The sequence below is a fragment of the Harpegnathos saltator genome, unplaced genomic scaffold, assembly GCF_003227715.2.
Source record: "Harpegnathos saltator strain DR-91 unplaced genomic scaffold, Hsal_v8.6 scaffold114, whole genome shotgun sequence".
In the NCBI taxonomy this organism is placed as follows: domain Eukaryota; kingdom Metazoa; phylum Arthropoda; class Insecta; order Hymenoptera; family Formicidae; genus Harpegnathos; species Harpegnathos saltator.
The window spans coordinates 383437-405641 of record NW_020229889.1 but is presented as its reverse complement, the minus strand read 5'-3'; the positions used below and the strand labels follow the sequence as shown (position 1 = coordinate 405641).

General features: G+C 50.1%; 3 protein-coding genes across 5 annotated transcripts in view; all 3 read left to right on the top strand.

The window, feature by feature from the left end:
• The first annotated feature begins 1052 nt into the window (after window positions 1-1052).
• Window positions 1053-8039, top strand: scat (VPS54 subunit of GARP complex scat). Its single transcript, XM_011153592.3, has 13 exons — window positions 1053-1237; window positions 1522-1900; window positions 2096-2198; window positions 2383-2546; window positions 2857-3056; window positions 3191-3376; window positions 3485-3611; window positions 3733-3987; window positions 4416-4844; window positions 4938-5221; window positions 5334-5551; window positions 5758-5977; window positions 6125-8039. The coding sequence occupies exons 1-13, from the start codon at window positions 1140-1142 to the stop codon at window positions 6384-6386; spliced, it is 2925 nt and encodes a 974-aa protein (XP_011151894.1). The 5' UTR covers window positions 1053-1139; the 3' UTR covers window positions 6387-8039.
• A 164-nt stretch (window positions 8040-8203) lies between these two features.
• LOC105190710 (cytoplasmic dynein 2 light intermediate chain 1) lies at window positions 8204-10760 on the top strand. Of its 2 annotated transcripts, none has more exons than XM_011153594.3 (7): window positions 8204-8321; window positions 8681-8798; window positions 8890-8991; window positions 9274-9600; window positions 9737-9894; window positions 10044-10293; window positions 10431-10760. In XM_011153594.3, exons 1-7 carry the CDS (start codon window positions 8305-8307, stop codon window positions 10500-10502), a joined length of 1044 nt encoding a protein of 347 aa, XP_011151896.1. In that variant the 5' UTR covers window positions 8204-8304; the 3' UTR covers window positions 10503-10760. The 2 variants fall into 2 exon arrangements, with proteins under 2 accessions (XP_011151896.1, XP_011151895.1); XM_011153593.3 differs by having other exon boundaries at window positions 9271-9600.
• Window positions 10761-11692: 932 nt separating this feature from the next.
• The window catches only part of numb (NUMB endocytic adaptor protein), a 57202-nt gene continuing 46689 nt past the window's right edge, over window positions 11693-22205 (top strand). For both annotated transcript variants that reach the window (XM_025301835.1, XM_025301842.1), the window contains exon 1: window positions 11693-12276. The gene's annotated coding sequence lies outside the window, so the exon portion shown is untranslated. The remainder of the gene's footprint in view (window positions 12277-22205) is intronic.

Here is a 22205-nt window from a genome sequence, read left to right as displayed (position 1 = left end):
GGGACATTTTTATCTTCTTCTTACAGAATATGTTCAAGGTGATTAATGTTATCTACTTCTCGTCTCATCTCGCTGCTGCTGTATGTCAGAAAAGAAGAAGTTGAGAAATTGAGCTGCAACGGAGAAAGCGAAGGAATATTGGACACGTACAACGTGTCAACGCAGCGCAAATTTACGAGGTGCTTGCCGCGCAGCACTTGATTCTCCCTCCTGCAAAACTTCCTCTTCCCTATTCTTTAAACATCCATCCTCGTCTCATCTTTGTCTCATCAGGCGCGATTGTAAATATTCGGAAGCAAAGAGAAGCTTGTTCTCGCAGAGACCCGCGAGAAATTTTGAAAAGAATTCAAGTTATCGCCGGCATCTTCACGTCGCAGAAACGACAATTGCCCAGAGAAATAGACGCGCGCTCGACCCAGTCGAGACGAGTCTCGAATAACTCGCGGCATCTCTCTTGCTACGACCTGCAGACCAGGAAAATCGATGAAACGTAGAGTGGAAAACGACGAGCTGCAAGCTTTTCCATTCATGCGCCATCTGAAGAGCGCAGGTCAAGCTGTAGAACCCACTACCTGATTCTCTCCTTTAGTAGCGACCTGCTCCAACGTTCAGGCCAGTATCGCGCGCGCGTGACGTTGCGAGTTGCGACGACGCGCTCGGTCCTCGTCGCGATCGACAGATCGAGTCGATCGTCGTATTTGAAGAAGCGAATTACGATTCATCAGAAATACGCGCGGGCACATTCGCGAAACACGATGACGCATTCCCGCTCCGCTCTTCCGAGCGTATTATAATAATAAAATTTATAACAATTCTCGACGAGAGCGATTATATTATCATGCGCGTCGCGCGAACCGTGTTAGTAACTTTGATCGCGTACCTGCTGTGTTTCGTCCCTGAGTTGGTCAACGTGTCACCTCGCGAAACCTCGCGTGTGTTTGTCGTCAGCTAGGACGTGTAAAGTCCTAGCCTCAAGTGATCGTGCGCGTACGAGAGCGAGAGAGAGAGAGAGAGAGAGAGAGAGAGAGAGAGAGAGAGAGAGAGAGAGAGAGAGAGAGAGCTGTGAGAGAAGCAGTGCTCCGAAACCCGAGCGCCCGTCGACGTCACGATGGTGAGCTGAGAGGTGACGGACACAGGCAATGGCGAAAAACGCGAGAGACTCCGAGACGGTGCCAATGATCCTGGTGTGCGAACACTGCTCTAATCAGACGTTCAAGCAGATTCAAGACTTCGTTAGGTGGGTGGTCTGTCTGTGGCTACTGTGTGCTTCGTTTTCGTCGGCGCGTGAGCGCGCCCCGTTCCCTTCTCGCTCGATCTCGATTCTCGACCGACGAGCCACGCTGAATAAAATTATCGTAAAATGTGCCTTTATGCTATTAATGCTATTAAGCTATCAGCGGGATAACGAGCACGAATTAGAGAGGCACAATTTGGATAAAAGAGGAACGAAGCTGCAGCGCTGCACTCTTACGATGCCCTAATCGATGTCCCTAATTATGTCGGTTTCGCTAATTGTTCCAGACATCTGAGAGATCAGCATTGTTCCAGAGAAGGTGGATCCTTCGTGTGCCTCTATGGCTATAATGGAGTATGCACCAGTCTTCCTGTGGAAGGTGTTTCCGACAAGGATTATGTAGCACACGCCACCAAGCACGCAGCGATGCAGCAGCAACGAAAAAGCAACGGCCAGTTGTCGGAGGCCGGCTCGTCCTGGACGGTTTATTCAGCTGCGCAAAATCTACCTGCCGTTCTCAACGATCCCTTCAAGGGGAAGCAGAGTAATTTTCTCACTCGCACCTGGGGAGATGGGTTTGTCGAGAAGGTGGATATCCCAAAGAGTCCCTATCTGCCCGAGATCACGATGCAGCATTTTGAGATGTATTTGAAAAAGATTGCAAGGGTAATTGTCGATGTAGACTCGTGTCACCTCCGCACGCATGGAGGGACACCTTTTTATATATTGCATGTATTATATGTGTGGCTTCGGTCCACAAGAGAGGGAGGGAGGGGAGAGAAAGAGAGAGAGAGAGAGAACGCTTGAGCTTGAGCTTGAGCTTGAGCTTGTATATAATTGACCTTGTGTCTTCTCTTTCAGAGATATCGGAAACATTCACGGATGAACTCGAACGCAAATAGGCCAACTACTCCGAACGAGCTGCTTCAAAATTTTCCAAATCTTAGGAAGGTGAAATCATTAGGTAAAGTGGCGTTTCTCAGTATGTAGTCAATGTAGTGTATAATGTAGAGAATAATGAAAAAGAACAAAAGTAAGGAGAGGACTTATGTCGTTATATCGCTTTAACTAACTTCTGTATTTTCGGAGTTATCAAACAGAGCGCATAATCACTCTCAAGAACTACTGCAACGTATTTTTCACTTCAGATCGGCTGCAATTCGATTTAGCTAGTATTCCAAAGATCTTCTTAGTGCCGGCTTTAGATCTTTCGCAAAAAGACAACTTTGACGCTGTGTTTCCGTTCGCGAAAGACGGTCTGTTGACCGAGGAATGCAACATTGTTATGCACGTGAAGCAAATGCAAGAGAAGGTACGAACCACGAAACGTAAGAAGCAGACGAATTTAGATCTTTCTCGCGAAACATTGTACTTCTCGATCGAAGCTTGCCGTCCGCACTGTACAAGAATACTCTCGTAACAAATACATAGCGAACAACTCTCAATCGAACGTTTTACTCTCGATGTGCGGCGAGAGAGAGATGGCATGCGTAAGAATCGGACCGACGAAAGATTCTTTCACGCGTAGAACCACGTAGATTGTTAATAATAAACTCGCAAGAGTGATTACAACAACTCTCCCAAAACTATTGCATAAGACACATCTTCAAATTCACGCACAGTTGAGTCACTATCTGGACATTGTGGAGGTGCGAATAGCTGAGCAAGTCGCGTCCAAATCTCAAGCCTTCTTCCACGCAATGACGTCTCACGATGCGCTCATGGAACAACTCACTCAGACTATCACGGTTCTAAAAGCTCTCAGGAAGAATATTCGTCAAGTCGATCAGCATCTAGTCAAAAATTCATTAGAAATTTTACGGTAGGTCCACGAGCGAGTAGCGTGTGTGCGTTTATCTCGAAAACACGAGCACTTGAGCATTTCAAAGAAACATAAAAAGATCTCTCTCTCTCTCTCTCTCTCTTTCTCTCTCTCTCTCTCTCTCTCTCGTGAAGCTTGGAACGCGCCAGGTCCAATAGGTTGTTGGTTCAAGAAAAATTGAAGCTCATGGCGACTGTGCATCAAAGCCAACCCATGATACAGCTATTGTTATCTACGCCGGACTACGTCGCGGCGCTAGATCTCATCTCCACGACGCAGGAGATCCTCTTGCAGGAACTCAACGGGATACACAGCTTCAGGTGAGTCATCAAGAAGCACCGAAGATGTCAGCCAAAAATGTGCATGAGAATTCTTTCCTTTGAACTAACGCTTTCTCTCTCTCTCTCTCTCTCGCTCGTGTTACCCAGACACTTGAGTTCGCAACTGACCGAGATGGAGAAGCTCGTGGATAAGATGCTGTCCGCCGAGTTTCAGAGATACGCGACGGCGGATCTCAACAGACCGTTGGGCGGCGAAAACACCGTTCTGGACGGCGTGAGTGTCGCACACGCGATTTTTCGCCCATCTTGCACCTTGTCATCCTTAGTTCGTAGCGAACAAACCTTCGTACCATCTCTCTTCCCAGTGAGATCATTTGTACGTCCTCAACGAACAGGATAAGCTGGTGTCCATCATCTCCGGACTGCTGCGTCAGAAACACTTTCAATTTGTGGACACGTACAAAGAGGAAGCTGTGACTACGATAAGAGCGTTAACGAAGCAACGAGTGATCGAGGCCTTGGCTGCGAGCGATTGTTGCAGCGATCAGCAGGCAGCAGCTCTCGAGGTCGGGGGCTTATCTTTGACGGAGAGATTAACTCTGCTCCACAACACCATACAGTCGTTCACTTATCTTCTATCACGAGTTAAGGTACGCCAATTGGAAAGTCTTCTCTTCTCCTTCTTTTCCTTCGCACTTTTTTCAATCGCTCGTTAAATTGAACTTTTAACGTTGTGTCTCGTCTATATGGAATAATATCTTGACGCTCCAGCTTTGACAAGTGGACAAGCGAAAGATTTGCTAGAAAGCAGCAAGCTTTCAGGCAAGATATCGCTGTCTGTGATTGTGTGATGCCGCTGAAATGCCGCAGGCAATTAATTCAGGGTCACGCGATTTTCAAATCGACACTTTCGACATTGTAACTTTCGACCGTGTGTCACTTTCCTCGGCGTATCCTCGGCGTATCCTCGGCGTCTTATCTCTGAGTGTCTGCTCTGGGAACATTCGGCAGACACAGAGCGCGTCGTATATCCGTATGTATACGGTGTATGATAACGGTGCATGTATATTCTCCTCAGGCAGTTCACGATGTAATGAGAGACACCGCAGACTTATCGGCGGGACGTTTATGCGACGGCTCGTTCGATGAATCAGTACCTGATCGTTTACTGACTCAAGAAGAGCATACGCGAGTAACCACCAAACTCACTGATATGATTACTTCTGTATGCGATTATTGCCACGAGCGAATGGGGAATCTGCTTTCAGCAGGGACAAATGAGAAGGATAAGTTTCACAACGACAAGGACAAAGTTATTGGCGACACGTCGCAGAGCCACAAGTCCGACGACAAAGAGTATCAAGCGTGGAACGATAAGGGCTCCTGGCTGAGCGAGAGAGCGACGACCGCTCAGGTTTGCCAATTGGCCAATATGGTCGAGGAATTTACGTACGCTTGCGAGAAACTCTGCGGCAAGCAGTGCACGGCGTTACGCTCGGCGTTCAAGGTAGCTATTGTCGCGTTGTTATCACACCTACGTAAAGGAAAAACAGATCATTTCTTTCCCCGGTTCTATATCGGTCGGTGTGCGTAATTACAGGCCCAAGCGAGCAAATTTGTGCAGCGTTTTCACAACGAACGGAAGAACAAGCTGACGCTGCTGCTGGAATCCGAGAGATGGAAGCAGGCCGATGTGCCCTTGGAATTTCAGTCGTTGGTGACGTACGTGTGCGAGAAAAAGTGCTTTCCGCTAAAGATGTTCACGCGCGAGGAGGACGACACGAAGAGCGACGGCGTGGAGAACTTTATCGTCGTCGGCGACGAGAGATTTGCCGTGGTCGGGACCGCTCTGATGCTCATACAAATGATACACGAGTACTGCAGGTAGGAAGACTGATTACGATTGTCGGGGCGACGAGTCTCGTCGGTGACCGCGCGTGTCACGCGCGATCCTCTCTCTTTCTCTTTCTCTTTCTCTCTGTGGCCTGCCTTTTAGGACCGGCAGTGAGTTGGTCGCCTTGTCCGGGACTATAGGGAGACAATTGGCCGAGCTGCTGAGACGCTACAATTCGCGATGCTGTCAACTGGTTCTCGGCGCGGGCGCGATACAAGTCGCGGGCTTGAAGACCATCACGAGCACGATCCTCGTGTTGGCGGCGCGAAGTCTCAAGCTCATATTGTGGTTCATGCCGTTCGTCAAAGCGCATTTCCAAGGTAGCTGACGAAGGCTCGTCGTCGTCGTCGTCGTCGTCGTCCAACGATGTCGGGCGTCGCGACGATTCGTTAAACGTCGCGGGGGATCCTCTTTGCCTTTTATTTAATCGATATAAATATAAATTAGTTGTCTCCCGCGACGATGCAACGTCGTTGCGAGCGAATTTGGAAATTGCGATCCCTAATGCACAGTTCAATGCACACAGCGCTCATGGAACAGAATCCTAATCGAGGAGGACTCATTGGCACGTCCGGTATGAGCGGCGGGGTGGCTTTGTTAGACAGCGTCGAGAAGGATATTCGCGCGCACGTGCGGGAAATCGAAGGGAAAATCCTCACCATCGTGGACAATTTGCTGGGCGGCCAAATATCCAAGTGGACAGCGAGACCTCCGGTGCCGTCGAAATCTTTTAGAAATATTTCCAGGTAAAATAACGCGACGGCACGCGCACCGAGAAGGAGAGAGAAAAAAAAGAGTATATTGCCGCAATCTTTCCTCTTCCCCCTCCCCGCCTCCGTCGGGTCGCCTTCTTCGTGCCATCTAACGAATCCTCTTTCATCCTCTGCTCATAGTTACCTGATGAAACTTCACGAAGCCGTCTCCGGGATTCTACCTACCGTTGAAGTACAATCGCTTTACCGCACCGTAAACACGTCTTTCAAGGAGAAGCTTAGGGAGCAATTGATAAAAATGAACATCGTGAACAACGGCGGACCTCAGCACGGTGTGGTCACGTCCGAGCTCACGTTCTACTTGGAAGCCTTAAGAAAGCTAAAAGTACTACCGAGCGAAGAGCTAAATGACAATTGGATGAGCGACATATGGACTAGATAACATGCAGAGCGTGTGATATACTGCATCGTAGAAGCCATGAAGTACTATAGGAGAAGGTGACTAATCCGTACACACTCGTCTTCCTTTGTATTATTCATCGTCGTCGTCGTCGTCGTCGTCGTCGTCGTCGTCGTCGTCGTCGTCGTCGTCGTCGTCGTTGTCGTCGTCGTCGCGAAACACGAAACACGGTGACGGACGACACGCAAGCGTGGTGTTTTCGTGAGACGGAATGTTCACGCATTCGGGCGAAAGAATTTTATGAACGTTCATATCACATGATTCTGACAACGTTGATTGTATTAGTTGCGAATGATCAGACAACTGAATTGTTTTCATTCCACGAGACACATTTTTTTCTCCAAGCGTTGCAATCGACAATGTTTGTAGGACGACCAGTCAGTCATACATGACTCTCAAGTATTTCCGCTGACCATAGTGTTCAACAACAAAATTGCTACAAAGTATACATGAATTATATCGAGTAGAGATATGTCCGTAGCTATTTTGTGAAAGTATTATTTTCTAATACAACACACGGCTGCGGGGAGGGAGGGAGGGAGGGAGTGGAGAGAAACGTCACGTTTTTTTGTTTATGTTACGAATGAAGCATCGTCTCTCTCGCAGACATCTCCAGATATACCACGATTTTTGTGTGGCCGGGTCCAAACGAGAGCGATTTGTAAATTTTTTGTATGATATCTAACAGTGTCTAACAGAGACATGTGCAACTTCTATTTCCGAACTGATTGTATATTTCTCGCAGAGAATTGTATTGTTTTCTTTTCTTTCTGTTTTTCTTTTTTTTTTCTTTTGCAAGGAACATCTAAGATAGGTGAATTGTTACATGTGTCGATTGTAATTGACGCGAGAACGAAGTCGCGACGAAAGGGGTCACAACAAAAATGTACGCGTCGCTCGTCGTTTAAAAATTCGTTCTCTCTCTCTCTCTCTCTCTCTCTCTCTCTCTCTCTCTCTCTCTGAGAAAAAGAAGAATTTGTAATTATTATTCTTCATAATTGATATTAACGCGATTCTTATGTGCAGTCGACAATGGTATTAATTATATACGAAAGACAATGTGTTCGTGAAAGATTTTATCAAATATTCTAAAGGGGACGCGCAAAAAGAGGGAAAGGGGAAAAGGAGAGAAAAAAAATATGTGCACTCACATGAATAAATTTAGAAGAAAGTCCGAGAGTCTCTATATCGCGGATTGTATCGTGCATTCCATTCCTGACTTCATCTAGTCCGTATTGTACATAATATTGCGAGAGGTGGATACGCTGATCGACTGTACTTTAATTCATAAATGAATTTGCGAATCTAGAGCGTAATGCGCGCCGGGTGGTGATCCTTAGCGTATTAAACAGAATAAGGCTCTGAACACATTTTTGTCACACACTACGGAAGGGAAGTCGCGCGGAAGAGCGCTCGGAGCCGATTACTATTATTACAAAGGATATCCTCCGTGGATTTCATTCTACCAAGACTGACGACCTCTCTCCCGTTAGATCATCGCGCGCATACGAAAGAAGGAATGAGAAGCGTGTTACGTAGGAAGATTATTAATTTTTAGATTTAAATTATTGTATCTTGTACCATCTTGCATAATGTACTGTGAGCATTAACATAAAACGAATTAATGACACCGCAGCTGGCAATGGCGTGATGTTATTTACATATTTGCACGAGCATCCTAGCGCGCCTACTGATCTTTGTAATCCGAGGAGAAAAGACTGGGCGTTAAAGAACGGCACGAATGTATGTGTACAGGTTACGATCAGGCGGTACAATTGTATGAATGGGCGCACCGGCGTGTCGTCGCCGTGGTAACAAAGCGCAAAACATGAAGCGCATAACCTGAAGAAAGACAGAATCACGTACGAACGCAACTACTACGGAGTCTCTCCGCGCGAGAATGTCCACGGAAAATCGGTGATTAATTTGTTGTAGCCTACATAATCAATTTGTTATCTTTAACACATTATCGGCAATATATTAAAACTGATTGAAAGATCCACTAAGAGAGACCGAGTATGAGTACGCGTGGGAGTATCTCTTGTATCGATCTCGTCCTTATCGTTCAGCAGTCGTTGCTGATACCGCGATAATAATCAACGAATGAGCGATCTCCCGAAAGAAAAACGCGTAGACGCGACTACGCCTCTCAATAAAGATCTAATTCTATAAATAAGTGGTTATTGTGTCTCGCTATCTTTATTTATCGCAGCAGCCGTGATCTCGCGTGTTTTTCACAAAGTGCGAATCGGAGTATGTTGAAATTAACTTTGTAGCGAGGAGTCCATGCGAGAGGCTGCATTACGACTCGCCACCGAGGAGGAAAACAAGCGAAAGACTGATCCCAATGAGACTCACGAACGATCCATTATTATCCTCGGCAGCAAGGGAGTTGTAAGTGAAGACGAAATCAGGAGTATTAGTATCCCGCACACACATTACCACGCCGTTAACACTTTGCACATTTCCGACTGCGACTTTCTAGGGCAAGACAACGATGGTGTATCGATTTCTCGAAAAGGAGGAAAGACCGAAGCCGACCGTAGCGATGGATTATTCGTTCGGTCGTAAAACTGCCAAGAGTCTAGTAAGTGGCGTATGCTCGATCCTCATTTATCGACCGGGACATATTTATAGACAATAGAACTCGCGTCTTTCATGAGAGACGCGAGTCGTAGTAATTTCGACATCAGATCGCGCGCTCGCGCGTGCTCCCGAAGCGCCGCAGCGCGATTACAACGATCGAATAATAATATCGAATGCACAACTGAGAGCGTAGTGCCATCGCGTTTATTTTATCCCGAGGCTTTTCGCGCTAAATCGGTATCGAATTAAAGTTATAAATAGCAATAATGTGCTATCGCAGCAGGTGAAGAATATAGTGCACGTGTGGGAAGTGGGTCACTTGGCTTCTTCTTTGGTGTCGGTCGCGATGACGGGATCTACGCTAACGCATTCTCCTCATCACACGGTGTTATTGATGATGTTGGATTTATCACGGCCAGGCGAGCTGTGGGCCTCCCTCGAGGAGACTCTCTCGGTAATACGAAACGGCTTGAGGATGAGTTACGACGCGGATACCATTCAGGAATTGCGAGAAAGAAGGATATCGGACAGGAAGAGGGATCTGGAGCGCGGAGTCGATCCGTTTCCTATAAGGATATGTATCGTGGGGGGGCGATACGATGAATTCAAGGTATGTTAATTTTTTTCAGGATTCGGACTTTCGGCGGCTTGAGCTAGCCAAGAAGCTGCTTCTTCGTGAAGTGAATTGTTACTTAATAAATTTGAGAGATCGCCCGTTAATTAATTAATTAATGCGCATACGACAGGAACTCGACTTGGGTGAGAAGGAACTGGTCGGCAAGACGCTGAGGGCTGTGGCTCACAGCTTGGGCGCGAGTCTTTACTACTACTCGTCCAAAGATAAGATCCTCGTGCGACGAATTAAAGATCTATTAGCTCATCACGGGTTCGGTTCGCCGTTTACGTAAGTCTTCCCGGCTTGGATTGCCGTGCGGATGCTTTCTACAGAGGGTCTTGTAAAGTTTATCGAGCTCGCGCTTATATCCGAGATCACCGTGAGTTATATGCGCTATAAATTTTCATATTGTGCCTGCACGATCGATGATACGCGAGCGAGGAAAAGTGCGCCGATTATGAGAAGCCATTAATGATGCCGGCGGGCGCGGATTCACTCGGACGGATCGATTTGCAGTTCCCCCAAAACCCGAGACCGTCGGCTATTTTAGGTAGCGTCAAACAAATCTACGAATCCCGCAGTGTACCGCAAATCTCGCGGAACGACGAGGCTTTACTGGAGGACCCCAGCAACGACCCCAACTTTAACGAGCCCATTATCGACAGACTGAGGACGCAGCGAGAAGAGGTGTGTGATTAGGTTTTCTCGACGAGATGGTGTTGATGCTTTATTATTAGTTGATCCACGAGAGAGAGATTAGAGAAAACGGCTCAATTTATTTTCAACGATACGTTCAAACTAAAGTGATTCGTTTGTTCCGTCAGGAAATTAGCGTGCTGCTCAACGACATGATGGAAGGCCGCATGCCGAAAATTCCCGTACCCGATCCGTTCTAAAAGGTACATTCCTTCATTCCTCGATACCCTGTTGCCTTCCTAAAGGAGCAGATAAGCGAAAACGAACTGCGAGATTGGCAGTTACGACAGGACTGGATTTATGGCGAGCAATAACACGCGAAGTTGGAATAAACAACAGATTTAAGCGCGATTGTTGCGCCGTTAAAACAACAAGTGTGATTCTTTAAAAGTTGAAATGCAATGGGAGAAAATGTACATAAAATATGCGCAATAAATTCTTCGCTGCAGCAAATTGTCTGCGCTATTTTCGTAATTCATGCACAGACGACCCTTTATCTCTCTCTCTCTCTCTCTCTCTCTCTCTCTCTCTCTCTCTCTCTCTCTCTCTCTCTCTCTCTCTATCGCGCTGAAAAGCTTACATCGCATTCTTCTTTACGGCAAATTTAGAAGCAAATAAGGAGAAGGAGAGAGAGATCCTAGTTGTCGGCTTAGCTTCTCAAGTGAGGCGGTAAGCTGATAAGAAAGGATTTGTAATAGTAATAACTTAATTTAAGAGTGATGGCCAGTATGTTAAAGGAAACGTAATCGATGCTTCGTAATACCTGAGAGATCTTAGTCTATGATACATGTATAATCAAAAAATTGCACAGCGACAGAAGAAGACGTAAGAATAACAAAATCCCATCATATCACTAATTGCAAAATTTGTTGAAACGAAGAGTGTATCGACATAGATTACAGCATTTCTTTTTACAAGTCATCTGCTCATCTGCTATTTTTCTGCGTCTTTTAAAACGGGCTCTCACAGAGACGAGCTGGTTTTCAATTTCGGTTTTAACCGAACGCTAACGCTAAAAGCTCATTTTATTCGCGAATAATTAATGACTGGGTATTCGAGGGACCGATTCCGCTCCTGTCTCGCTCGCGACTCTCTCCTTCCAACTCATCGTGAACCCACGTCTCCCTCTCTCTCTCTCTCTCTCCCTCTCTCTCCCTCTCTCTCTCTCTCTCTCCCTCCCTCTCTCTCCCTCTCTCTCTCTCTCTCTCTCTCTTTCTCTCGCCCACGCATGACAGCCGATAGGAGAGAATGGCTGCGACTTGCACCCCCGCACCGTCGTGATAAGAGGCTCACGCTCGCGCTCACCCATCGCGAATAGAAGCGCATGCGTGTCTGCCGCTCCGGTCGCTCCCGATACGCAGAGAGAAGGAACGTTTACGAAAACGGGGCTCCGACTGGGGGGTCTCGCCGCGGAGAGCTCTTTCGCTCCCTCGCTGTCGTTTCCTCAGTGAAAATGCCGCCGCGATAGAGAGCCGCGCGTGCCGTGTGCTCTCCTCGGGCTCTCGTCGCGTTCCCGTGACAAGAGCAGGCTCTCTTATCAGATATTCTCTCTCTCTCTCTCTCTCTCTCTCTCTCTCTCTCTCTCTCTCTCTCTCTCTCTCTCTCTCTCTCTCTCTCTCTCTCTCTCTCTCTATCTCCATCTCTCGAGACGACAACTTTCCGTGTTTCGCCCGCGACTCACACTCCTCCGCCTCTCTTTCTCCCGTTCACCTGGAGATTCTTTCTTCTCTGTCCGTTGCGTTTCCTTCTTCCATCGGTCGATCTCTCGCGCTCTCTCCTACCCGCTCTCCTCTGTCATCCTTATCGCCATCCTCCCTCCAGCCCACTTCGCCCCCTTACCCACCCTTATTCGCACGGTGCGCACCGCGAGCGTACGGTTTGACAGACCGCGAGTGTCACGGGCCGAATCGCGGCTGCGAATTCTGGACACCGCTTCCGGAGAACCGGCGCTGTCGGGCGCACAGGTGTACACAGGTGAGTCGTGAGACAAGCAGCAGCTTCTTCGACACGACAGAAGTAGACAGAGAGAGAGAGAGAGAGAGAGAGAGAGAGAGAGAGAGAGAGAGAAGACGTGGCGCGATTCGCAGTCTTTCCGGAGTGGCGAGTGATGACTCGCACATATCGGCGAACCTCGAAAATGGGAGCTGAGAAGTCGTACGCGGCCGTGCGCGCGCGCGCGCGCGCGAGCGCGAGCGCCTGCCCGTGTGTTTCGCATCGGGCGACCTATTTACCTGCGACGTGCATCGCAATCGCGTCGTCATCAGGTCGCATCCCCTGCCCTCCTCGCGTCGCGCTCTTCCCCTCCTCGGCGTTATCGATTCCGGCATGAACGCGCCCTCCGCGGACAGGTATCTTCACACGCCGTCTCTCGCACGCGCGCAACTTCCTCCTCTCCGCGCGGGCGACTCTCGAATCTCGCGTGCGATCGAGTCTGCCGCGGAGTCCGATAATCAACGACAGTTGAACGCGCGAGCACGCGAGATTTATGCAACACACGCTCCGGCCGCGCGCCAGATTGCTCTCGCTCGCCCCCGCGATTATTCCAGCGACTTGCGTTTTATTTCGACCGTCTTCCCTCCGTCTCTCGCCTCCGTGACCTTTGCCTACGAAGAATCGATGCTGACAGAGACAAGCTCTTCGGGGCGACAACGATTCTACGGAAATTCCTTCCCGGCGGACTCTCTCTCTCTCTCTCTCTCTCTCTCTCCCTCTCTCTCTCTCTCTCTCTCTCTCTCTCTCTCTCTCTCTTTCACTTTGTCCCGAATGCAAATGTCGCAATTTTCATCGTCGTTCCACGTTGCAGAAAAATCGCGGACGGTACTTCTGTGAAGCTTCTTTAAAGCGACCTTTGTGACTGTTGAATTGGCATCACGCGTTTGGCATTAATTGCGCGGCATAAAACGCGCCTCTCAATTGAACATCGCCGGTATCGTTTCGCAAAGAGCTTAAAGCAGATAGCGTAATCGCAGTACGAGGCACGTATCGCGTCCGCTAGATAACAGTAGGCTCCTAATATTGTAGTTTCTTTTCGCCCCGGTGAATCCTGATTGGGTAGCGATCAATGAGGCGGACGACCAGAGTTTCGCGCGTAAAGTTGCTGCTGGAAGGACAATTTTATCCGTCTTTCTTGCGCTCTGCCTAGACTTTGCAACGACGCTCCGGGCAGTCTTAAACACCATGTCGCGCCTCGTCTCCCAGCGTTAAATCAAGCGGCAAGTTGCATGCCGTCTTCTTAATTTTTAACTTTTAGTTCCGGCGATTATTGATCGCCACCGCCGCTCGATTGAGTTCCAGGAAGGTGCTCGCGTCGGAGATACTCTTTATAAATGTAAGAATCTTCGATTCGATCTGCTTCCGTTGACGGCGAACGCGCCTTTATCGCGAGGTCAGCTTTCGCGACAGCCTCGCGATAACGTTTGACAGCCAGGTATCAAGAGATATTACCTGTCGACCTGTTTTGATGCTGGCTGATCGCTCGTGTTTACCTGACGATACGTTCTCAACTCTCTCTCTCTCTCTCTCTCTCTCGCATTATTCTCTATTCGCAAATTATCGTTTCTTTCAAACTGCACAACCACTCGAAATCGTCTTGAGAAAATCGTCCCTCTCGCTCGACGCCCATTTCTGCGAGTGGAGGAGGCTCGTTTGTCACGATAATTATCGTTTCCGTTAACGAGCGAGTTTAATGATGATTTCCTACGACGGGTGTAAAAATACAAGCGTTTCTCGACAGTTTCTCTCCAAAACTTTTATGCAAACGTGTCGCAGGCAACGTCACTGGCAAAAGATACGGATATATATTTGCGTGTGTGCCCTCGCGCCATGATTTCGGGCGCAGGGCCAGGCACCTCTCTTCACGGTCACTCGCCCAGTCGCCTCGCCCTCCGTCGCGTCGTGACGCACGCGGCGCGTGCACGCCGGACACCTTCATTAATTATTTCAAACAACGCGTCTTGATCGATTCGTGGAGAACCGCTCGCTTTGGTTGGATGCGTTCCCCTAAAAAGGCGCGCGAACGAGAATCGAGCCGTGCTCGAAAGTGATATCGTGACTCGAGGAAGGCGACTGTCACATCTCTCTCGCTCTCTCTAGCTCTCGCTCTCTCTCTCTCTCTCTCTCTCTCTCTCTCGCTCGACCGCTCAAACGTTAAATCCTTCGACGGAACGTTAAATGATTGTTCTCGCAAAGAGAACTACCTTATATAATGACACTTTTTACCCGCCGGCATTGCCGTTAAGAGAGGTACCACTTCGCTTCCACAAATTGTACCACAGAGTAGATTTCTGACTTTACAGAGCCTACACGACTTTTCGAGAACCCGACTAACAGACTTTCGGGCGGTACAAAAGTATCGATTGTGTGCGACAATTGAATTCTCCTCATGGTAGCTGCGCGGCGTATCGAGGACATGCAAAGATGCAGAGTCAGTCCGAGCTGTGTGTGATTGTTACTCTTCGTCCGAGTACCAAGTAAGTCGGGATACTGCTGGAATCATGAAAATTGTCGCCAACGATACGGTTTTCGGCCACCTAACCTAACCGTGCGTCAGCGACGTGCGAAGCACAAAGGCGCACGGTTTCGCACGAGGTCACTCTTAATGCCGCACTCTCCGCATAATTCGCGATTAACCTTTCCAACTCTCGATCGACTTTGTCCGGTCGAAACGAGAGTCATCGAACGGAATGCCGCGCCATCGCGGCCATTCAACGCGGACGATCCGATCTTGAACCTGTCTTCTTGGCGACGACCCTCTTCGAGCCGGCGCGGGCCGATTTGTTTTACGGATCGGGTTGTCTTACATCTTCACGAGGGACGCGACGCGTGGACATCTTTGCGCGTGAGATCTCCGCCTCGTTTCCTCCTCGTCGTGTTTAGCCGCCGGATTTTACACCGGCCGCAAAACTTCGCGCTCGGTCCCGTCGACCTTGATCCCGCCGGACGACTCTCCGCGCGCCGCCGAGAGTATACTTTTAATTCCTATCTGAAAGCGTTCCGAGAGACGCGCGCCGACTTCTCTACCCAAGCCTCTTTCAAAATCGCGATTTACTCCGCAGCGCGACTTTCGCGCGTTTCCACGCGCGCTCTCCTTTCGCTTTCCAAACAATTCAGATTATATCGGAAGCGTCCCTCACAGGCGATCGTTAAATGCGCGCGCGCTGCTCGTAGCTCGTCGAGTACGAGTACGAGTACGAGTATAGCGCGAGGATAATAAAGAACTTTCATTTATATAAGCAGAATGAAACTTTGTAATTTGATCGGAGGCGATTGAAAAACTCGTTAGCCCGATGCCGTCTCGATGAGATCCCACCACCCTTCGATAACGCGGATCCACCCTTGATCGCTAATGAAGCAGGTACATGCAATTAGAGACTCGTTAGAGTTCGACTGGAACGTTTCCAGGTCTGTCTCGAACAGAAACAGCGTGAACAGCGGCTTCTGCCAGCTTCGGAAAAGACCCGAACGGATTCAACGTCATTGGTGTCTGTGACACGGCAGTCTCCACTCGCGCCTGTCCTTGTCCTCCTTTTTCGCGAACGGTTCACAAAAGAACCGCCGCTGTGGTCCCGGCGAGTTTCAAATTCCTCCACGGAGATTATTCCGCCGAATGAGCACTCGCGAGAGACCAGGAGTCGTGTCTCGGTTCTCTCGCTTGGCTATCGATCGCAGGTGGAACCGCGCGCCGGTGGCGCGATGACGAGCGTGCAGCCGCGTTTCGTGCGAGCGACCAAGTCAACAAATGCTCTCGAGGCTCGCCGTATGGAAAATACAAGCGGGCGCAAGGGGGAAACGTACCTGGATGAACGTACCTGACGGCGGCACACCGGGCCGCACCAGGTTGCACCAGGTCGATGCGGTATTTGCCTGAACGGATCGGCTCCTCGCGCATACATACGTATGCGCCCTGACCACAATTATTAAGCTTCGCCGTAACGCTAAACACACAACAGAGTGTCATCGACAAGCCCGAAATTCCGCGGCATTACCGCGCGCGCGCGTATCGCGCCGGATAATTGAGACTGAGACTCGCGGCCAAGCGGGTCAACAGGGGGTGGTTCCACGACCACCACGCGTGGAATGAATGGGGATAGTAGCGTCCGGTGAAATTCTGTCAATTGTCGATTCTGTGCAAATGTCTCCTGTTCTTCGCGGATTTTACGACGCCCGCCTGCAAAAGAGAGAGAGAGAGAGAGAGCGCTTAAACTTTGTGGCATAATCCCCGACTGTGATCTACGCCGCAATTCATATTTTCCGCTGTGATGTCCGCGCTTATCGCGACCGCGACGACTTTCGTCGGCCGTATGAACGCGCTCTGTCACACGCGCCTACCAGGAAACGATGCATTTGCATGCGCCGCGGGATTGAGAATGCGCGCGCCTTCGTCCCCGAAGCTGAATCTCGCCGTGTCATTGAGCAAGACATCCTCCCACGCTTGCGAGGAAAGGTGTGCGGCTCTCCCGCGGTTTGTTCCTCTCCCTTCCTGCGGAGCGGCGCGGAGAGCAGCGAAGGGCGGAGGGGAGGAAGTGCTCGCGGTGCTTGCGAAAGGTAGGCTCTCCGAAGAGGGATCTCTGAGCGAAGAAGCGGTAGCGAGGAAGCGAAGTGTTATCTGTCGTTGAGTTTGCGGCGTTAACATGCGTTTTTTCGCCGCGTCCGAGATCGGGCCTCTCTTCTCGCGCGCATCTTCTTCCCGATCAAGTTCCTCTCTTTCCTCGTGTGGCGAACGTCGCCGTGATATCTCGCGACGCTGGCGATGATAACTCGCTGCAAGCGGAGGAACCTTAGCGGCGCGAGAATGTCTCGCCGGAAATAACGTGTCGACATCACGGTGGTGCTACATTGTGTACGGCGCGTGCTACAAGAATATCTTAACATTTCGCCCACGTTTGTAAATTTAAATTTGCGATATTTATGCAATGTTCACTTTTTTTAATGCCACGTTATTTACGGGACTCTTGCGCGGGAGAAGATTGAATCGCTCCAGTGTGTGCGCGTGTGTGTGTGTGTGTGTGTGTGTGTGTGTTTGAACTAATTCGTGGAAATTGTCGTGGAATCGTCGTTCGACGTGTATTTTTTTTTCTTCCCTTTTTTTCACAGAAAATTACGTCCCATCGAACGCGCGCACGTTTCTCCCTCTCTCTCTCTCTCTCTCTCTCTCTCTCTTTATTTCTATCTCTTTCTAGAAAATTACTTTTCATCGAACTGCGATTTTCACATTGCGAAAGGACGAAATTGCTAAAGGATAGCCCGAGATTGTCCGATACCGACGTCGATTATTTCAACGCGTTTTTGCATACGAATGGACGGCGCCGGCAAGTTCTCCGCGCAAACGAAGGCACGTTCCGGCACGTGGCGACCGGCACAATTATGTTCCATAACGAAGCAAACGCTCATTACGCCACGAACAATTGGTTCGTTGTCCCAGGCGAGAGCCGAAGAGCGTGAAGCGTGCCCTCGAAGGGCTCAGGGGAGCGCGTACTTTCAAAGAAATGTAGTTGTGGGTTTGCAGCTCTCCTCGAGATTACATAGTCCAAGTTGCTGCTGCTGCTGCGTTTGCTTTCCAACAATCCACGTACGCATCTTTCCGCCACGACTGGCAATTTTCATGCGAATTTTGCAAGACCTTCACATCTTTCACATGATAAAATAACTTGATGCGGGAAGGGAATTACTCGGAACGTGGAAAGAAAGCTTAACCGCCCGATGCTCGCGCTTTCGTCTAGGATCGTGTTCGCCAGTAAGTTTCACATTACTGACGTGACACTCGATGGGCGCCATTAGCTTCACCAACGATAAAGCGCACACGTACGAGACAAAAGTGCTTTCCTCTCCCTCCCTCCCTCCCTCTCTCTCTCTCTCTCTCTCTGTGTGCGTCAACGACAACACGAAAGGAAATCTCCGAATGAAACAGAGCGTGATGACGGGTGATACGTAGCACCGACTTTGCGATGTTCCGTACGAAATCGCTGTACGCATGGCTGGAGCCCTTCCTCGGTGTCTCAGGTTTACATTCGCGCACGGGCACTCCCTTCTGTCTATAATCTAAGTCGACCGATTATATTATCCGGCCGGCGATCGAAGAGATTCGAATCCGACACAATCGTCAGCGCCGACTCGGGCGGCTCGAGTCGCCGGTAACGTTACGTGTCGCACTCGTGTCAACAATCAATATTTACCGCAGCTGCGATAATCGCGAGGCCGGAGGAACGTAACTTGTCGTACGGCCAAGTGTTATTTCCATAAACGAGAGTCCATGTTTTCGTCGCTCTAACCCGTCTTCCACGAAAGTTTGCGTGTGCTTTCGCAGGGAAACATCAATTTCGTCTATACCGTGATGAGTGTGTTTTCAGAAAACATCTAGAGAGAGCATTCGCTGCTTCGCGCGAAACTGCGCAAAATCGAGGTGTCCAACGTGCCGAGGAGCATTTCTTGTTTGTTTCTTATTCCATTCACACGGTTATCAGTTATCGCAGTTGTCGCAAGGCGCCATCGGGACGATGCTTGAAAAAGATACGTACATTGAGATACGCACAGATAGAGCGTCACGGGAATGCTGATAACGAGTAGAGAGAGATATCTGCTTTCACATTGTAAAGCTAATGGAAATCCAACTTTTCAAGAGAGAAAACGAGAAAAGGAGAGCGACTGTTCTGCGTCTTTCTCCCAACAACGTTGGGAGCCGTCCGTTCATTTATTTCTCTCATCTTCTGTCTCATTTCAAAAAAATTTAAGTACTCATCCCGCTCCCGATCTCTTTCGCCGGTACGACGCACAGGTTTCCTCCGCAGGCACGACAGATCATTGTTTAACTCTTAATCAAACACGCGGACAAAAATAACGAAAATTCCGCGCTCCGTTCCGCTCGCAAGGCGCATCCCCGTCGGCCGTGATAATTACGTCGTCGTCTCACGTCGTTAACTTTTCATTTTCTCTTCTTTTCCTTCCCTCTTCTCTTTTTCCCTCTCATTCCGCTCAACTTGAAAAAATCCGACTCGTCCGGTTTAGCTGAGTTAACACATTTTTTCCTTCGCGCCAGTCGTAAAGTCGCTTATTTGCACGTTCGCAAGGCCTGATACCGGCGGTTAACTGGAAAACAGAACGCGATACTTCGCGGAGAGACCCCCCCTCCCTCCCTCTCTCTATCACTCTCTCTCTCTCTCTCTCTGTCTCTCTCTGTCTCTCTGTCTCTGTCTCTCACTCCCGTTGGAACGGTGCATCGGCACGGTAGGTGCACCGGACGATGCGCGCTCGCGTTATAATTTCAGAGCCATGTCGGCATCGCGACGCGCGATGCAGTGTCTCCGTTTACACGTGACATTTATTTTGCGGTCGTGTTTCCTATATCACACCGTGGCGGAAGGCGCGCGCGCGCGCGGTTATCCGCGACGCGCTGCAATGCAGAGACCGTGGTGGTCGCGGTGGTATCAATGTTTCAGTAGGAAACAGCTCTGGAGAAACGAAACTCTGACGAACGACAGACGGAGTCGAGAGAACGACCCGAGTTTCGAGATGATCGAATCTAACGGGAAATATAATATATTTTTCGGAGGTAGATCGCTTTTCCTTCCCCGGGGGACTACTTTCGCTCGTACACGTCGAAGCCATTGTTCAAACGTCGTGTGTGTGTGTGTGCGTGTGTGTGTGTGTGGACATGGCGACGTTCGAGACAGTGCAAAATCGTCAACGTGGCGTTTCACGTGGCTCTCAGATGGAGCAGGTGTTCTCACGTGTCGCGATTTTTCATTGGCTTCGTTATCGTTTGCAGGAAGGGCCGTCTAGGTATCCTTCCGCATGTTCCTCGAACCCTTTGTCATCCGAGTCCCGCGGAAAATGACGGGCTTCCTCATAGGATACACCATACGACAGCGTTCGTTCACGTATTCACGTGTTTACGCGATCTCGCGCGCGCGCGCGCGCGTTTACGTAACGAGAAGCGTTCTAATATCTAATCGTAATGCCTAATCGTAAGAGAGAGTGACGGAAATCCAACTACCTTCTTCGGCTCTCTCTCTCTCTCTCTCTCTCTCTCTCTCTCTCTCTCTCTCTCTCGCACTCTCTCTCTCTCTCTCTCGCACTCTCGCACTCTCGCACTCTTGCGGACAGCAATTCTCAATTGGAGCATTTCTCGCACGCAGGTTCATCGGATTGTCGATAAATCGATGTGACGTAATATCGGCTGATAAATATATGCGCTCGTCACAAACGAGTAAGCCACTTGTTCGTTTGCAACGGCGAACGCTTCCCTCTGGTTTCGAGCGTTTCGCGCGGAACGGTTCGATAACGGAGGCGTTATTCCTTTTTCCACGGGCAACTCGGCGTTGAGAGACGAACGCCGACGCGCATTTTCGATGCATCGAATATTCAGCGCGGCCACGCAGCCGAAACAGGCTGCTCTCGCAAGCTGGACCGCAACCCGGGAGCGCGGGCGAATCGAGTTTAATTCTCGATATCGATCGGACAACACGACAGCAGGAACGAGGAGGTGGTGAAGCACGGGTTCAGTACGTCGCGCGGATTTGCACGCGGAAAACGCGTGCCGTATCGCGCCGCGATACAATGAGCGCGAGGCGCCTTCATCCGCGAATTTACGGAATTACGCGGTCGCAAGAAGTCGCGAGGGCGCGCACGCGGGGAGGAAGAGCCGTGACGGGGGAAGGAACCGCGCGACGTTCTTGGCACGCGGCTTTTAACACGCGCGAGAGAGGGAGGAGAGGCAGAGAACGGGAACGAGAACGAGAGGAAACGAGAACGGCGGTGGCGTTACCTCTTCTCCCCTTTATGCCGCAGTCGGCGGCGTTTGACGAATGGTGCAAGAGTGCTTCACGAAACACTGACCTTGTTGGCTCCCGATCCGGCATTACGTAAATCCAGCGTTGTCTCCGCACCGCGGCTGTTACGCGGTGCGGCGACGGCACGCGCGCCCGTGCCGCGAGGAAGCGTATAATAAAAACACTTCGCTACCTTCGGCTACATCGCCCCACTGCGGCAGATTCGTTCTCGCTCGAATCTCAAGGCCGCGGCCGAAGAAGGCGGCCTTCTCGCCTGAAGATCGAAGCGCGCTGCTCAACTGCTAAAAGGACGTCCTTACGTCCTTACGTCGGCGAGGACCCGCTTCGCGGGGTCACCTCTCGCAAGGTTACCTCCCGCGTTTCCTCTCGCGTTGCGTCATATCGATCCGGCCCCCGCGAATACGTTGGAATTAATTCGACAGTCATGATTCACGTTAGACGAGAGCCCCGTTTTCGCTCGCGCTTTTCAAACCGAAACGCGTATGCCGGCCGCTGCTGACATCCCGCGGCGTTTCGTAGCAGCAGGGTGAGCGGAGCGCCTCCTGATGACCGCATTCGAACGGCCGCGACGGGAACACGCGACGCCGCGCGGCTTTTACCTGCCTGCAAAAGCCGCGCGCAGCACACGTTCTTTCTTGCCTTCTTGCCGTCGTCGTCGTCGTCGGCGGCGGCGGCGGCGGCGGCGGCGGCGAGTTGCAACGTGCCTGAAAATCTAGGACAGATAAATTATTTACGTTCAAACTATTTCAATGCGCATGTTTACGCCGCGAGGTAGGTCCTTCGCGGAACGGACACACAATCCACTCCGCTCGCTATGCAAACGCTCGCTCGCGACGCGCGAGCGATAAATCTCCAGGGAATCGAGGAGACCGGAGACCGGGGACTTGCATCTTTTCCAGTCTTTCTTCACGCCACTTTCCGGCGGAATATTCTTTCCGCGATGATCGAGAAAGTTCAATGGACGAGCGAGCGAAATCGCGACGCTCGAGGCTGCAAACACCGACTTTTACCGTTGCACCGCCGTGCCGCCGCCGGTCTGGCAACTCGAGAAGCTTTCTTGAGGAAACTCGATCTTATCGCGTCTCGAACCGCTCGAAGGATCATCTTTAAGCAGTCACA

Excerpts from the sequence above, each read along its gene's own strand:
- scat (XM_011153592.3), top strand. The coding sequence starts at position 1,140 with ATGGCGAAAAACGCGAGAGACTCCGAGACGGTGCCAATGATCCTGGTG. Across the intron at positions 3,988-4,415 it reads ATCTTCTATCACGAGTTAAG|GCAGTTCACGATGTAATGAG; the intron begins GTACGCCAATTG and ends TATTCTCCTCAG. Across the intron at positions 4,845-4,937 it reads CGTTACGCTCGGCGTTCAAG|GCCCAAGCGAGCAAATTTGT; the intron begins GTAGCTATTGTC and ends GCGTAATTACAG.
- LOC105190710 (XM_011153593.3), top strand. Across the intron at positions 8,992-9,270 it reads GTAAAACTGCCAAGAGTCTA|CAGGTGAAGAATATAGTGCA; the intron begins GTAAGTGGCGTA and ends GTGCTATCGCAG. Across the intron at positions 9,601-9,736 it reads GGCGATACGATGAATTCAAG|GAACTCGACTTGGGTGAGAA; the intron begins GTATGTTAATTT and ends CGCATACGACAG.